Below are 15,360 nucleotides of genomic sequence, written 5' to 3' on the forward strand. Positions count from 1 at the left end.
CCGTACAGTAGAACTAACGAATACCTTGCGGTTGATTTCTTCTTGTTATTATTATTTGTTGATTTCCTTTGTGTTTGTGCAGATATACTTGCCTGCCAAGCATCGCCAAGAATGCCTATGTGGCATCAAGGCACGGGGAAGTTTACCTTTGCGGGAGTTCGGTACTTATTTGGGTACTTTGGGAAAAAAAGAACTCTTGCAGGAGAAACGATCGTCGCCAAGAGGATGTTAAAAACATGTTCGAGCAAGAGTCGAACAAGGGAAGCGGAACGTACTACAACAGTTACGGGACGAACGCACGGGGAAAAAGACTAAAAAAAAAAGAACGGAACAATAAAACATGAAGGAAGTCTCGTCGGATTGAGCGCACATATCACTGACGCTGGCTGCCAGAGGTGGTGGAAGAGTATTGTTCAGAAGCACGTGTTAATTAACACTATGCATTGGTCTTGTTAATCGTCATTTGTTAAAAACGTGGTGGTAGCACTGGTAGTCTGCTCATCGTAGATGAAACGTTCATGTCAAATATGTCTGATCTATCGACGCAATCTCATTTCAGATATTATCAATATTTTCATACATCTCAGTAAACAACCAAAAACAGCTATGTGAGCAGGTTAATTGCGGATTAAACTAAAAAAGAATGAGATCGTTGTTTCTACACCGCCCCCAAGCGGCACTAAAAATGTAGCTACTGTCTGATTGGTCCTCTCGCGGCAAGCGCGCCCTACGTCATGAGCACTATAAAAACGACGTCACGCAGCTAGAAATCGTCAGTTGAACGTTACTCTGAACATGTGTTGGTTGCGTTTGCTGTACGCTGCGCCGCGCCCTGTGTTTCTGTGCTTTTTTCGTGCAACGGACTCTTACAAAGACAATTCTCGGTGGCAGGAAGGCTAGCCTAGGCCCAAGAGGACTAAAACCGACGGACATTCGCGCGTCATCTGCTCCAGACGGTGTCTGCTCTACTCGGGCTGGCCCCCTACACAGAGTCGGACAAGGTACTACTGTCTCAGGTTATATTTATAGCTTGCTGGCGGTATATTCTGCTGTGATTGTAAAGCACGTAACAGAGGCTATTATATTTTTCTCGTTAATATAAGCACGATCCGATGATCACTTGCGCAAATAGACCGGCGGACGTGACTCCGCTTAGTCCATCGCGGGACGCAAGCAACGTGGTTTCAACGCCGCTGGACCACGAACATGATTTCGTCGTTCCCATGGAAGCTCTGGACGAAAACGTCGACCCTGTACGCAAGTCGAGGAAAACTCGGCGCGGGAAGAAACGTAAATCGGGCTCCCGTCAAGCAGACGGTCATCTGTCTTCGGAATCGGATTCGCCTAAAAAGCCGAGGCAGCGAAAGCGGCAGGTTATGATCAGGCCCTCGGACGTTCCCAAGGCTCCAGCTAATTTTACCCAGTTCATTATCGACGATCACGAAAACTGCGCCCTGTACAGAAGTTTCGAGACGAATATAGCGCCCGATTCGACTGCATCGGATCACGAAACATTCTCACTTGTACAGGACACGGTTGGTTCCCAAGAGTCAGACGACGAAGATCGGTATGAATATTTGGATTACGGAAATATGGTTGCCTTCTACGAGAAAGATTTTGAAGCCGTGTACAGCGACGCAAGGGTTGACGAACTGCTCCAGTTGTCACAAGACCAAATGGCAGCTATGTATTCCGATCTGGAGCAGAAGGCAACGGCGTTGCGCGACGAACTGGAAAAGTGCAATCCTCAACACCGCTTGGAAGATTTGCAGAGACAACTTCTCGATCTGCAGGAAGAAAATCGAGCGCTCCGGTTGCTGAACCGGAAATTAAGGAGTGCGGCCGAGATTACGACTTCATCGTCTGAACCAAGCGATGATCGGGACCCGTGTGCGGATGGTTTCGAACCGCAGTTAGCACAAATGTAGTTGGACCAATTCTCTCTTACTTTTTTTTTTTTTTTTCATTCGTTGTGCTTCATCTCTGTACATACTTTTGACGCGCTCATCTGTAAATTTCATTTTGGAACTCTAGTCTACTGTGAACGAGGAAAAAGATATGTGCATACCGAGCTTGGAGAGTGTGGAACTATTTTATCCTTATTTAATATACTATTAAAACGAGGTTTATGTCCGTCCTGTGACGGTTCGCAGATTTCTTGTGTGTTTCTTGCAAAAACCTCAGGCTTCCTACATCAAAGCAGACGACACCGGTAGCCTAATTTCTTGCCGGTAAAAAACCTCATTTCACTCAAATGAGGCCAGGTAATCATCCGTATTTATTTATTTTTAATTTTTGATGTATTTATATTTCTTTTATGCCACACCATATTCTTCAGGTGGACGCAGTCACCTGTCCGGCGATTTTCTTTCGTCCGCTAATTCTGGCATAACGTAAATCCCCTTCCGAGGGCTTAGACAAACATCTCTGAAGTATTTCTAACAGTACGGGGTTTTGTAATCGCGATGACCTTGACACGTAAGGTTTGTCCCTTTTCTGTGGAGACGACGTCTTGTTGCTGGGCGGACATTTGGAGCTTTTTGGCTGATATTGATTACCGATGCAAGTTACTTCTGGCCTTGTCATTCGACCTGCGTTTAGCTGGTCATTTTGGGTGCGGTCAAATTGCCCTAAACTTCATTCATTTCCCAGTTGACCAATTGTGTTACCTCTCCTATTGTATCACGCACAATGGTCTCACAATGTATGTCTCATGCTAGGTGCTGTTGCGGACGCCCCGCCAAGTTTAGTGGCCGGGTCCACCCCTGGAACAACGCTGGGCTGCTCTGGGCACCGTTACGCTAGGGCGAGCTGCTTTTTCATACCGTGTGCTACGCTGCGCTCGTGGACGATAGCGATTTAAAAGTCTGTTTTGCGTGTCTAGATAAAATTACCCCTGGCGTTTCATATCTATTCGCTCAGTTTGCCCTTGATTATGCTTCATGGCAAGCTGTCTTCTGCTAAATTGAACGCTTTCAAAACGCTGTCGTCTGCGATCGCACTGTGTGCATCGTCTGATCACTAGCGTGTGAAATTGAGGTCTCAATAAAAAAGATAATGTTCCAGGTGAGTATATAAAGTGGAAAGGTTGGGGCTTTTGGTTGGGGGAATAAAGAATTTTCGAAATGACTGGTCTCTCTTCTTCTGCTTTCTGCATGACGTCGCAGTATTTGGCGCTGGGCTATCGATCTGCTGAAGCTGTGAGCGGCGGAGCGAATACGCAGGCACTCCTTACAAAGTGCATGTATCGTGTTCCTGACGCTTTGGTGGGCAAAACTGGATTGGGCCGAGAAACGCAGGACGTTCCGGACGCGTTTGCGGACACAGTCACGCTGAGGTTGGCTTTCATATGTGGAGGAATAAAGTGAGGAACGGTACACGCTGCTGTACGCAATAACAAAAAAAAAAAAAAAGAACTGTACAAATTGGTATTTTTAGCACATAGCTTTTTTGGTGCGTAGGAAGGAAGGTAGGTATAGGCAGAGGGGAAGGCCCTAGCATGGGCAAACTCCTCGTCTGCATTGGCAGATAGCATTTGAGAGAGGTGATGTGTTGTTGTCTTATCAGTTGTGCACGAAGATGCTTGTTGATGTATGAAATAAGTGTTTGCGTGATTGATAACTGCTCCATCGATTACGTTCCGAGGATCAAATGTAGCCACGCAAAATGAGGTAACAAAGAAAAGCGCAATTACCTCTTCCTTCAGGGCCGACGTGCTAAATTATATTGCCTGCGAGGTCGCTAAGCTATCGTGCTTCCTTTTCATGGGGCACTGAAGTTCCCATCAACTATGTCATAATAACGGGGTGGTGGAAACTAGGCGCTCGGGGGAAGCGGCAATTTTTCGATATAGCCGCGGTTTTTGCTGGAGTGTAAAAGGCAGCACAATATGATCGAGAGCTGACGCAGAATAATACAGTTGGGTTCCCTCGATCGGTGTGTATTGTCATCAAGCTTGGATCGGATGTCAATACAGAGTGTCACTGCAACAAAACAGGGTGATTCAATTCTGCGGGTTGGCTTTTGTGTCAGCATAGCTTACGAAGTATGATGGTGTCACAACACCTGCGTGCTGTTCATGTGTGCAAGCAAGTTAGATTCTTTGAACATGAGGGAACCTGATCAATATGTGGATCTGATGGAAACGGTTCTATGTTTTTTGGGATGGAAAACGAGAAATATGACAGTCATATATATACATATAGGTACCATAATAGTAGGGTTTGGATGGTGGTTTGTCAAGACATATCAGCCAAGCGGTATCAGTGTTCGTCTCTGTATTTGCTTGCTTCTATGTTAAATGGATATCAGCTTATTTCAGCAGTAGGTTATTTTTCTGAGCAGCGTTCGGCTGTGAATATTAGCGGACTTCACACTGGATGATTTGAAGCTCTTGCTTGCTATGAGAGTGGCTTTTACGTCGCGAGACAGCCGTGATCTTGAGCGATGCCACAGTGGGTGGATTAATTTTGTCCATCACCGGGGGGTTCTTTAATAGACGTGCACTGGAATCTCAGCACACTGTTTTTTCCTCGTCCTCGCGGAACACTGCGTATCTATAAGCAACCTAATTATACCCGCGTTTTAAATGATAATGGACAAATAGGATGAGGTAAGCTAGCTGGTGTACACGTTAAAAAGCACAATCTGTCGTGTTCATTTCGTTGTGTCTTCCGTCTTATTACTCAAGCTGAAGGAAAGGATGACACGTGAAAACTAGATTCACATAGATTCTGATAAGGAAGACTGCTGCTCATTGTTGCTGTGCGCCACAAGGATAGTGATAAGTTTGAGCTTTGGAGATAAGACATTACCACCGAGACTACTGAGATGTAACAGAAACAATATAGCAGCTGTGCTGCTGCTAACATATGTCATGTGGATGAGCATGTTTTATTTTTCGTCTCCGCGAACGAGGACATGGCTGTCTTGCTCGACCACGCATATCTGTCGTTCCCGGGTTGTTATCAATACAGCAAATAGGAGAATCAACGCTCTCGAATGAGTGCAAGGTGTTTTTGCCAGCAGATGGTACAGATTAAAAAAAGGGGGAGAGGGCGAATTGAAAGAGGAAGCTCTCATAAGAACAAACGCATAAAAAACCTCGGAGCCCAACCCACACACGCAGTTTTCACCATGGACGCCTACGCCTGCAATAAGAACGAGAGAAACCAAAAACAACCAAAAAATGAAAGCAAGGCGGAACCCACGTTGTTCGATAGAGAAAATGGCTAAAAAGTAGCCAAAGTCGAATCCAAGCTATGGAAGCGCTGCGAGCCTGAGAATTACAAACATAGATGGCGACACCAGAAACTCCGCCGGCATTTCTCTGTCGTCGTGGTCGACTGTGGCGGCAGCGAATGTGCTCTGCCCTGCCAAACGAAATCAAGCCATGGAGAAGGTGAGGCAGGGAGAAGGGGATGCCTTACTTGTGTCGGATTTTCAAATTTCTGGCAAGAAACGGCGTGTCACGTTGTACAAGAATGGGATTATCTTTGCAGACGAGAGCCCGAATGCCCGTAAGTGGAAAACCTTTGCATTCATCGCCGCGTTGTGTAGTGCTTTCTTGTTTCTCATTCATTCACATCTGCTGGTTGTTTACCTGTGCTTGTTTCAATACACTGTGACCATTTGCTTCAATAATGTACTTGGTGTGACCGTGTATTGGAACTCGAGCGTGTTCGATCACATTATTCCCTCGGATGAAGTATACAACCGCGAAGCGCAGAACATATCTGACTGCTTGTACGAGTACAGCTATATCCTTTGAAGGCTGCGACTGTGTAGGCCGCATATTCAAGGATGACTATTCAACCTCGTATTTATCGTCATCCTGCTATGCTGCAGATTGTATCGCAGAGCAAATTATTGCGGCAAGGAAACAGTTCGGTCCACCGGCCTGTTTACGGAAGATGCTTCTTCGTTACGTAATGTCGGTGGAACTACCCGCTAGTGTCAACAAAAACAAAAAATCCTTTCTGGTCTTCCTCCGATGTCACGAAGCCGTGTTTGTGAGCTTTGATCAACGGGAATTGTTTTGAAAGTTGGTCAGGTAGCGGTGCATGGCGTTCTTCTGCGTCTAACAGGAAAGCTGTCGTGCAGGAATCGATTAGCACGGTGTCGTCTGCTTTTCTTCTCGGTCACACAGATGACTTCGTGACACTATTATTATTCGGCACGTCAGGGGCACCCATTTATGGCGATCATGAAGTATTTTGCAATTTTCTAGTCACGTCAATTATGTTGCATTCCTGGCAGTCCTGCACATAGGTCATTGTTCGAAACACACCTTCTGTTTAGGCCGAGGTTCTTGGCCTGCGCTATCACATCGTTTATCGGCAGGCCTTTGTGGTCGTAGACCTTCTGAATGGACATCCTTCTTTCACGTTTCGTTGTCACCCTCGCCCTCAAAGCAGACGAATGGCTTTTTTTGTCTTCCGTGGAGAACTGTCAGTCTTTTATTGAGGAGCTTTAGGGACGAGGAGAAAAGGGATTTTCGGACAAAGCGTCTCGAAGTCGCTAATCTACAGTAATCCGTACCTCGCCCGTCCGCTAACTTCCGTGAAACTGTCGTCTGCTTTTTGCACGGACTTCGGCCGGCAGGTGGGGCTGGATAGCGGGCCACTGTTATGGTTTTCACTGTCACACATTCAAGGCCTTCAAGGCCATGTCGTCTAAATTAGCCGGACAGAAAAAGGGGTTGGCATGCAGCAGCGGTTGTGCAAGGCTCGTTGGTATGGAAGGGTTAAAAAGCATCTGCTTGAGAAACGTGAGTTGTTGACGCGGTCTCACGAGACGGGTCGTGTGCTTTGAGAATATATCCACGTCTTCCTCAGTATGTTTAGCGGTCAGATTCTGCGCCTGTAGTTGGTTTGCGGACGAAGTCTCTAGAAGAAATGGAGAAAAAGGCTGTTTCAGAATGATCAAAGAGATACGGGCGTGTATTTTGTCGGAACTTGATTTTACTCGACAAGTACGGCCCCTCTCGAGCAGAGCCGTTAAATTTACGTGACACTTTGTCCTGTAAATTTTTGTTTCTGTATGTATTTTTTGCTCTGGTCTGAACTGTTTAACTCAAGAGTTAGGTAGTTCAGTACAACTACCCAATAAAATTCCGAAGGGAGAAGCACGGCAGGAAAGGAAAATTGTGCCCCCCCCCCCCCCCCGTAACATTCATAAAGAAGGAAATACAACAAGACCCATTGTTCAACAACACAGCAGTATATTCCACGGAAAACATACTATAGACTGCACGCAAGGAATAAAGTATAGTTTTCTAAATTAGTTCGTGAAGCACACCATGTTTTTTCGCTGCATCCTCTTGCTACTCGCATTGTTCCCATAGTCGAGGAAGCAAAAAAATCGTTTTGCGGTTCTGCGTGTGTGAAAAGTGGTCACATTGTTGTTGCTTACCGATGCGTCTTTTGCGGAAACTGTCGAACCTTTCTTCTCTACGATACGGCTAACTCGGAAAACATTCAACGAGTACAGCTATGGGCGGCTATTTATCTAGCAGACGATGTTTAGTCTTTCACTTGCAGACGAGATCTGTTTCTTTACTTCTGCTTCTGTGATTAGTTTGGTATAGACAAAATATGTGCTTTTACATTTAGCAGATGAAGTACGCTTTCTTGTTTGCTTAGACGAAGTTAATTCATTGTCTGCATAGTGTACAAAGTAATTCCCTTTTCTCTCTCTCTCTCTTTTTTTTTTTTTGTTTATATATTGAGCAGACGAAGTTTGCTCTTTTGCTTGCTGTAGCAGACGAGGTCTGTTCCATTACGTGCTTAGGGGACGATATCTGCTAAAAATATGCGCCTTTACATGTTTAGCAAACGAAGTATGCTTCGCTTTTTTGCTTTGCAGATTTGGTCTGCTCTTTTAGTAGCTGTAGCTGACTAGCTCCATTCCTTCGCTTACTTCGCCTAAAAGGCGAAATTTATGCCATCAGATATATAGCAAACGACGTATATTTCCGATGGAAACGTACCTATGTCTCTTTATTTGAACACGATTGAAATTGATGTTCTGAGGCTGGAACACAGAAGAAAAGACAAACACACAAAGCCTCAAGTGCCTAAAAACAATGAATGAAGAACGAAGGAAGTCACTGAAAAGGTTAGCCAGCTGTAGGACTCGAACCTACATCTTCTGGACTACCGATTCAGGGCTCTATACCAGCTAGCTAACCTTTTCACTAGCTTCCTTCGTTCGTCTCTATATTTGCTCGATAGACGCGAAATTAGGTATCGGACAGTGACGTCCCTCGTAGCCGGAGGGGACGGAAAATTAACGAAAAAGAGGGGATACACTCAGCGTGGGTACCCGAAGAGGTGAGAAGGAATATGACACCACGCACTCCGTTAACATCAACAAAACGTGATTTAATGAACGAAACTAAACGCTACGCACGTATTATTATTCAGTTCGTATGATGGATAACACAAATCGCGGCAACAACACACATATAAAGCGAACACAACTTAAATACAGTGAACCCTCGTTATTATGACCATGGTCGTTCCCGAAAATTCTGGGCATAATGCGGAATTGTCATATTAACGGGGAGGATTTGCAGAGGTTTCACAGCATTGTTCCCGAAGAGTATGGTCGTAAAGCGTGTATGTCAGATTATCGGGGGTCATATTAACGAGGGTTCACTGTGTATGACCTGATATGGTTACGCAAATCGCGGACAAGCAAAACTCGAGAACCGTGTGTGCAAACATGGGAGACACAACAAGTTGGCAAGAGTGACTGACCCTGACTTCGCGTACCCCGACGGCACCCCATCTTCACCAGGCCATGGACGATGGCGTGGCAGACGAGCTCTGAAGGCGGCTTCGGCAGTGACCTATACGTGGCCGGCTTTCCATGCATGCTGTGGCCTTGATCTTCATCCGCTCTGGTCTCCGTTCTTGGTCCACGGCCGGGTCAAACCATAGCGAAGATCGGCGACTTGGCGGCAGGCCTATATATTATCAGTCTTGGAGGCTCGATCCTAGGAGCTCCGTCTTTTTGCTCATCACCGCCGTCCTCCGGGGCACCTCGTTCGCGTCCGTCGCTGCCAGCTGGGCCTTTAGGTCGTAAGTTCGGTTGCTCGGACGTCAGCGCTGGTGGAAGGAGACTTCGGTGATGAACCCTCGGGTCGAAGGTGGATACCAGGCATCATGGCGCCGCAACCGTCCATCTCCGTCCAGGCTCCCGCTGTCGATCACATATCGATGACTCTTCCTGGTTCCGACTCTCGACAACTCCTACGACCGACTGTATACTACTGTCTTCTCTCTCTCTTTCTCTCGACGTCATCCGTGGTTTATATAACCTCTCCCGCGCCATGTCACAGTTTGGGCCAGTCACGTATGCCAAACCAAAAATACATGTGCCCATGCAGGACGCTGCATATACCGAGAACCAGAGCGTCGAACCGAAACGTTTTTCGGTTTGTTTCGGGTTCCAGTTTGGCCATAAAGGTTCGGTTGCGGTTCCGGGCTCCGTTGTTCACATATATCGGTTTGATTTATCGGTTCAGAGGATGTTAGCCGGTTCGGAACCGGTTCGAGGTTCTAATATGCTTCAAAATTATAGGTAGCCACTGAAAATGATACAAGATCCCTTAGTTACATTTTTTTTGTGTATTTATTTCTGTTTTTGGATCAACAGGACCCCCTTTCATTCCTTCCCCAACGTTCCGCCAATCTAGGCAGGCAGACCGCTGGAATCCCCCCCTCCTCCATCACACACCAACCCGAACCGAACCGGTAACCGAAGTTCTTATACCGGTTCGGTTCCGGTTCAGCTCCAAGATGGCGCTAGTAATTACGGTTTTAGTTCCAGCTAAAAATTCCGGTTAATTCCGGTTTCAGTTCCCGTTCGGTTCGACGCTCTGCCGAGAACACTAATTGCTGGAGCTTCTGTTTACATGCAGTGATACTCCCTCCCACAAACCGCCGCCTCTATAGGGTTTATTCACATGACGTCATCCGCAGGAGACCGCCACTGTCGCTTGCAGGCATCGGCCGCCATATTGTAGGTCCCATCCAAGCCGCTACCGATATCCGCACCCACCGTATATTTGGTGCTTCAAAGTTATTGTGCAGTGTGATTTGTAGCATATCCAAGCAATTTCCGTGTTTTCGACGTTAATAGTCACCCAAAAAGCATATGGCAGCGAACGAATGCGGGAACATAACTTCGAGGGACCTACAGTATGGCGGCGAGGTGACGTCAGTGAAGACACCGTTGAAGGGGGAGCTGATGTCACCCTTCCCCACGAAGAGACACTGCGTGCATGCCAAATAAAGTTTTGTGGCTTTCACTTGTGGGGGAACGCGAGCTCTAACGGGAACACGAACAGGGCACGCTGTCCCTTTGATGTAGGAAAATTTGAAAAAAAGTTTCTGAAACAGATTTCATCAAAAATCCCAGACCGTCACAGGACGTGTCAAAGATAGCCATAAGTTTGTTTTAAGAATTTTCAGAATATTGTTACACGTGCTCTTTAAAAACTGAACCTATAGAGGTGACCCTGCCTTCGTAGACTTTTATTTTTGTAAACTGCACAAACGACAACATCTGTTTATTCTTTATCTCGTTGTGATTTGCTCGCATACTTTTTTTTTTCCTCGCACAATTTGAAGTTATGCGAATGTATAAAGAAATAATGATTTTCCACATTACGCCCTGTAAGCATAAGGAACCACATGCTACCCTCACATGACACACATGGAGTCGGCAAGCAACAGGAAAGGCCAGGGACACTTTGAGAAACACGAGGAAAACAGTCATTAGGCTTCTCTTCCCCGACGGAAAGACGCGAGTTCGGCGGTATGGCGACGACCGGGAAGAGAGTCTTTCAAGGTCGACCGTTTACACTCACCGGCCTTGAAACTGGCACACCAGATGGTTTTATATGCACGTATTTTCTCTGGACGCTGCCCACATGTGCGACCCGTAACAATAACGGGTATCAGATAATGTGTATAGATATAGATAACTCCTTTAGGTATTGACAAATCATTTGAATTGATAGGAGCGTGACTGCGTGGACGCGAGATTTGCGGTTGCTGCAGTGGGAGTGAGCAATCCTGAGCGTATGGCGTGATGGTGACGTCAGAATGGCGTTATGTAGCTTGGGAAACACATTGGTGCTGCAACCTATTCGCTCCGAGATCGAACGGTGTCGGCGCGCTGCGGAGAAACGATGAACTACAGTAGTGTGGACGCGTCGTCTGCTTTTACACGTTTAGTTACGTTACACGCGTTCAGTGCAGTAGGTGGAGCATCGGGGTATGGAACAGTATCTTAGCGTCGCGGCACAAGTGATCTTTCGATGGATATAAACAAGAATTACGGAAAGGAACCATAAACTCCGAACATCGGCGTGTTATCCGCACTAAGAAGGGGACAGTGTCGCCCCCTTAAGAAGACCTTAGTGGTTGTTTTGGGGCACCTGAACAAAAATAAAGTTAACATATAATAATAATAATAAACAATGTTATTATTATTATTATATGTCTATCTCGCAGCGAATACTGTCGGGTCAGCTCTCTAATGCTCTAATGTGTGAGAATGTGTACTCCTTGTGTGTTTTAATAATGGCAAAGGTTCGAATTCTACCATCGGCTGTGCTGTCTGAAGCTCTCCGAAGATTTGAATCCAGTCGAATGTCGTGCATAGTTCCCCCTGAAGTCTGCCCAGGACGCATACTAACCCCTCTGTCCCCCACTCCTTCCTGCTGTCATCTCTTCATCTGTCCATGTCTGCACGCCACTCATACAGCCACAGCTGCTTCGTGGCTCTAATTCGAAAAAGAAAAAAAATGAGAGAGAGACAAAGGCTGGAAATTGCGCGACGAATAAGCACCTCATGTCGTATTCTGATTGCAGTGGCAGCAAGCCACATTTAGTACAGATGAGCTGACGGCTTACATTAATTCACTTTTGCGCGGAAATAGAGATCTAGAAGCTACATTTAATGTTCAACTACGTCGTTAATGGGTAAAGTTCCGAATTCGTTTAATTTTTCTCACCCCATAACCTCCGTTTATTTTTGTACGTCTTGTACGAAACTGCACCGACTGCAATCCACGGGGACTGTGACGAAAGTGAAAGCCAAGTGGGGTTGCATGAACCGGCGCGCGTAATGTATATATCCTATACCTGCTGCGTGTGCGGCGGGGCGTAACCGGCGTAGCTGCGCCAACGCCTGCGTTATGCAAGCCTCAATTCCAGACTGCGTGATTTCGAATACGTTTCTCGCACTAGTGATGCACTCTCTTCGCTGAATAATTTCGAGCGCGATAGTCAAGCCATAGCCATATCCGTAGCTGCGGAGCATGGTGTGATTTCAGTGTTCTGTAGCGTGATTGCACGGATATTTTGCAGTTGGTGGCAGAAAAAATGCTATCAGATCGGCGGTTAAAGACACAGATAAAAAACATAAGGACTATTATAAGGACAACATCTTTTTACGCTTATTGTATACAGGGATGGAAATGTCATCTGCTACGGTAAGAGATACAGACGTCTCGTCAGCTCGAGTCGGCCCATGATGACGTCACGTCTCTAGTAGATGCTTATTGGTTGTACGCGACGCCAGGGAAGCAATTATTGCATACTCTCGTACTCCGAGTTTCGTACGTGAGAGCGCTCTTCACGCTCCAGCTTTTGGAGGGTGCACGAAAAAGGGGGTATCGTGCTTCGTCACGTGACCTCTTCCCTCCTCTCCACGAAAGCGAAGAAAGAGAACGAAGGACCTGAGGCGTCACCAGTGCAGAGAGAGTAAAAAAGAGAGTAAGTGAGAAACGGCTGCACAGCGAGCGTGTTCGAGCGTCCAAGTGCCGTTTAATAACTACACCGGGAGCACGAAACGTGGAGCGCCCGAGAAGGAGTAAGAGAGCAGCTATTTAACGTGCCCATTGTCTATGTGGAGTCCGAGCACGGAAAAGAAGGAGAAAAGAATCTCGTGAAAGTGAAGCTTGTTAACAGTAGCGGTCATGAGCCCTGGCCTGTGTGAAAAAATATTTACGTTACAACCCTACCAGCGCTACCGTGTTTGTTTACTTACGAAAAGGAGACGTGTAGAAGGAAGCGGAGCGCATGCAACTCAACAGGCAACGTCAGTTACGTAACTGGGTGAGCGACTCCGCAAACTTCCGCCCCGAAACCGGTTCCCACAGAGCACGGGTTGGTCCTGTAGGCACGTACTACACTTGATCACATATAATCTGCACCGGTTCTCACAATGGACAAAAAGAATACGACGGGATAAACATTACAATGGTCATTTGAAGTCTACAGGAGAATGTCGTCTGCAAGGCGCGCAGTTGCAGACGACACTACCGCGCATGTTGAGAACGTAGCAGACGACACTGTCTCGAAGCAGATTATAAGCAGTACTTTGCAGAACAGTTCAACAACTCAAACTCTAAAGTACTCATAATAACTCATAATAATCATAACTATAATAACTCATAATAACTCATAAAAATATGCAACTGTATAAGTGTGTATCACGGATCCAGCTTTGCAGTCTTGTGTTTAGCGCAACATGTTGCCAAACCTTCAATCATTCCTGCTGTCTGCGCTGGCGTCTTGCCAGGCAAATATCAATTCTTTTGTTACCGTCGCTTTCTCCACAAGCAGTGAGTCTCGGCTCAAGAATTGGGCGAGGGATCTATGCAGTTGTTTTCTCGCAGACGACAGACGGAATTTAACCTTGAAAGCTGGTTTTGAACGTCAAAACCTGCGAGATCGTCACAACCTGCGCAACATACCGACAAGCACACCTTTTACAGACATCTTTCAGTGAGACCATTCACATTCCGGCCGAACAATAATAAACACATGTGTATGTCTACGTAAATTCATAAATTATATTCGCTCAGAGTGTCATATAATGAACTGGCACCTTTGCAACGGCTGAATTAAGACGTCAAAGTTCTTCACACAATTACTTGTGACGTTGTTTCTGGAGGAGGACGAGCTTTGTTGTCGTTGAGAGATCCGCCCGTGAGACACGCCATGTTTACAGCATGGGTGTATGGAAGTCATCGACCGCCAGGGGGAGCGCCTTTAAAAGAGGTTTCTTCACAAACGCATTCCTAGTAAATCTTCGCCTACAGCTGCTGTGTTCCTGCGGCAAGAAGAAGAAGAAGAAAAACTATGTAGCCATCCCAACAAAGAAATGGAGGCGAAGGAAAAGCAGCGAAGGTCATGGCGGTCAGAGATATATCGATGAAAGAATGCGATAGCGCCTTGCATGATACTGGAGTGTTTCAGCGTAGGGACCCATGAGCTTTGGAGCGTAAAGAGAAAAATAATCGTGAAACACTGTTTGGGATCTGGGCATGCTCAATGGCATCTCTTCTGAAGGAAAACTTCCCACCAATGAACTGATGCAGTATCAAAAAGAAGACAGGAAGGGAGGTGAAGGAAAGAAAAAGCCCAAAAATGAATTCAAAAGCTGGACATTGTAAAATGCAAGTGGCGCGGGAAGGACGGGACACGACGCCACCTCACGTTGAAATGGCGTTGCACCGAAAACACAATTTTGGGCGGTTCCAGCAGGTAACACTGGTTATAGAAAATCCATGCTGGAAGGTACTATGTTTTACGTAATCGTTTTTGAGCAGCTGCAACAATGTTATTTGCCCGTCTTTCCTTGTTGTCCTGGTACTGAAGAGGAATCACCTCACCGCAGGTCCAAAACACCGCGCATATCTGATAACAAATCGTCACTTTCTTGGTGTGCACATCTCAAGTACCTAGGCAGCTATCTGTTTAACTTCTGCAAGCCGACAGGGCTTTTGCTCATTCAAACGGTTCCCCACGGGCGTCGCCACCGGAAAAGGTATTTGACCGGCTCTTGCGCTCTCCTGGTCCGAAATATGCTGGCCGTATGAATATACGTTCTCTAGGAAGTTGCTCTCGAAAAGCGTTTACGACATCTTTCACGAATGACTGGGTTCAAAGGTGGGGCTAGTCGGAGTCCTCAAAAACTGTCACTCAGTCTTCGTATTTTCCCTGGCTGTTCCACTCGTGATGTAGACGCATTCTCGAAAGTTCGTGTTCATCAGGTTCAAGTTAAGCTTCCTGTCTGCAGCCCGCTTGCAGCACGTGAAATAACGTGCCTAAAAAAATTCATTCTTCCCTTATCACCGTAACCGACCCGTAGGTTTGCGTACATCAGCCGTATTCGTGAAATGTCAGCTAGACCTGAAGGAGACTGCCGAACTGCCGACATATGTCTGAGGAAAACCCAGGAAAAATCCCAGACACCACAGCCGGCACCGGGATTCGAACCGGGGTACCTCCCGCTCGCGATGAGATGTACCGTTAGCGATGCATCCGATCACAT

General features: G+C 46.4%; 2 protein-coding genes and 2 long non-coding RNA genes across 4 annotated transcripts in view; 3 read left to right on the forward strand and 1 right to left on the reverse strand.

Moving 5' to 3' along the window:
- The first annotated feature begins 777 nt into the window (after positions 1-777).
- LOC135389856 (uncharacterized) lies at positions 778-3,134 on the forward strand. The gene is made up of 2 exons (XR_010421604.1): positions 778-1,001; positions 2,721-3,134. It is a non-coding gene; the product is annotated as an uncharacterized LOC135389856 (long non-coding RNA).
- On the forward strand, positions 996-2,154 carry LOC135389855 (protein HEXIM1-like). The gene has a single exon (XM_064619891.1). It carries the CDS (start codon positions 1,113-1,115, stop codon positions 1,926-1,928), a length of 816 nt encoding a protein of 271 aa, XP_064475961.1. The 5' UTR covers positions 996-1,112; the 3' UTR covers positions 1,929-2,154.
- Positions 3,135-5,307: 2,173 nt separating the features above from the next.
- The window catches only part of LOC135387934 (ceramide kinase-like), a 42,439-nt gene continuing 32,386 nt past the window's right edge, over positions 5,308-15,360 (forward strand). The window contains exon 1 of the mRNA XM_064617160.1: positions 5,308-5,519. Coding sequence (XP_064473230.1) covers positions 5,393-5,519 — 127 coding nt within the window. The 5' untranslated portion in view covers positions 5,308-5,392. The remainder of the gene's footprint in view (positions 5,520-15,360) is intronic.
- LOC135387935 (uncharacterized) lies at positions 12,507-14,299 on the reverse strand. The gene is made up of 3 exons (XR_010421269.1): positions 13,912-14,299; positions 13,069-13,194; positions 12,507-13,009 (listed from the first exon to the last, which is right to left on the reverse strand). It is a non-coding gene; the product is annotated as an uncharacterized LOC135387935 (long non-coding RNA).

This window comes from Ornithodoros turicata, chromosome 3, assembly GCF_037126465.1.
Source record: "Ornithodoros turicata isolate Travis chromosome 3, ASM3712646v1, whole genome shotgun sequence".
NCBI lineage: Eukaryota > Metazoa > Arthropoda > Arachnida > Ixodida > Argasidae > Ornithodoros > Ornithodoros turicata.

What these genes read in the sequence shown, in the direction of transcription:
- LOC135389855 (XM_064619891.1), top strand. Translation starts at nt 1,113, where the DNA reads ATGATCACTTGCGCAAATAGACCGGCGGACGTGACTCCGCTTAGTCCA.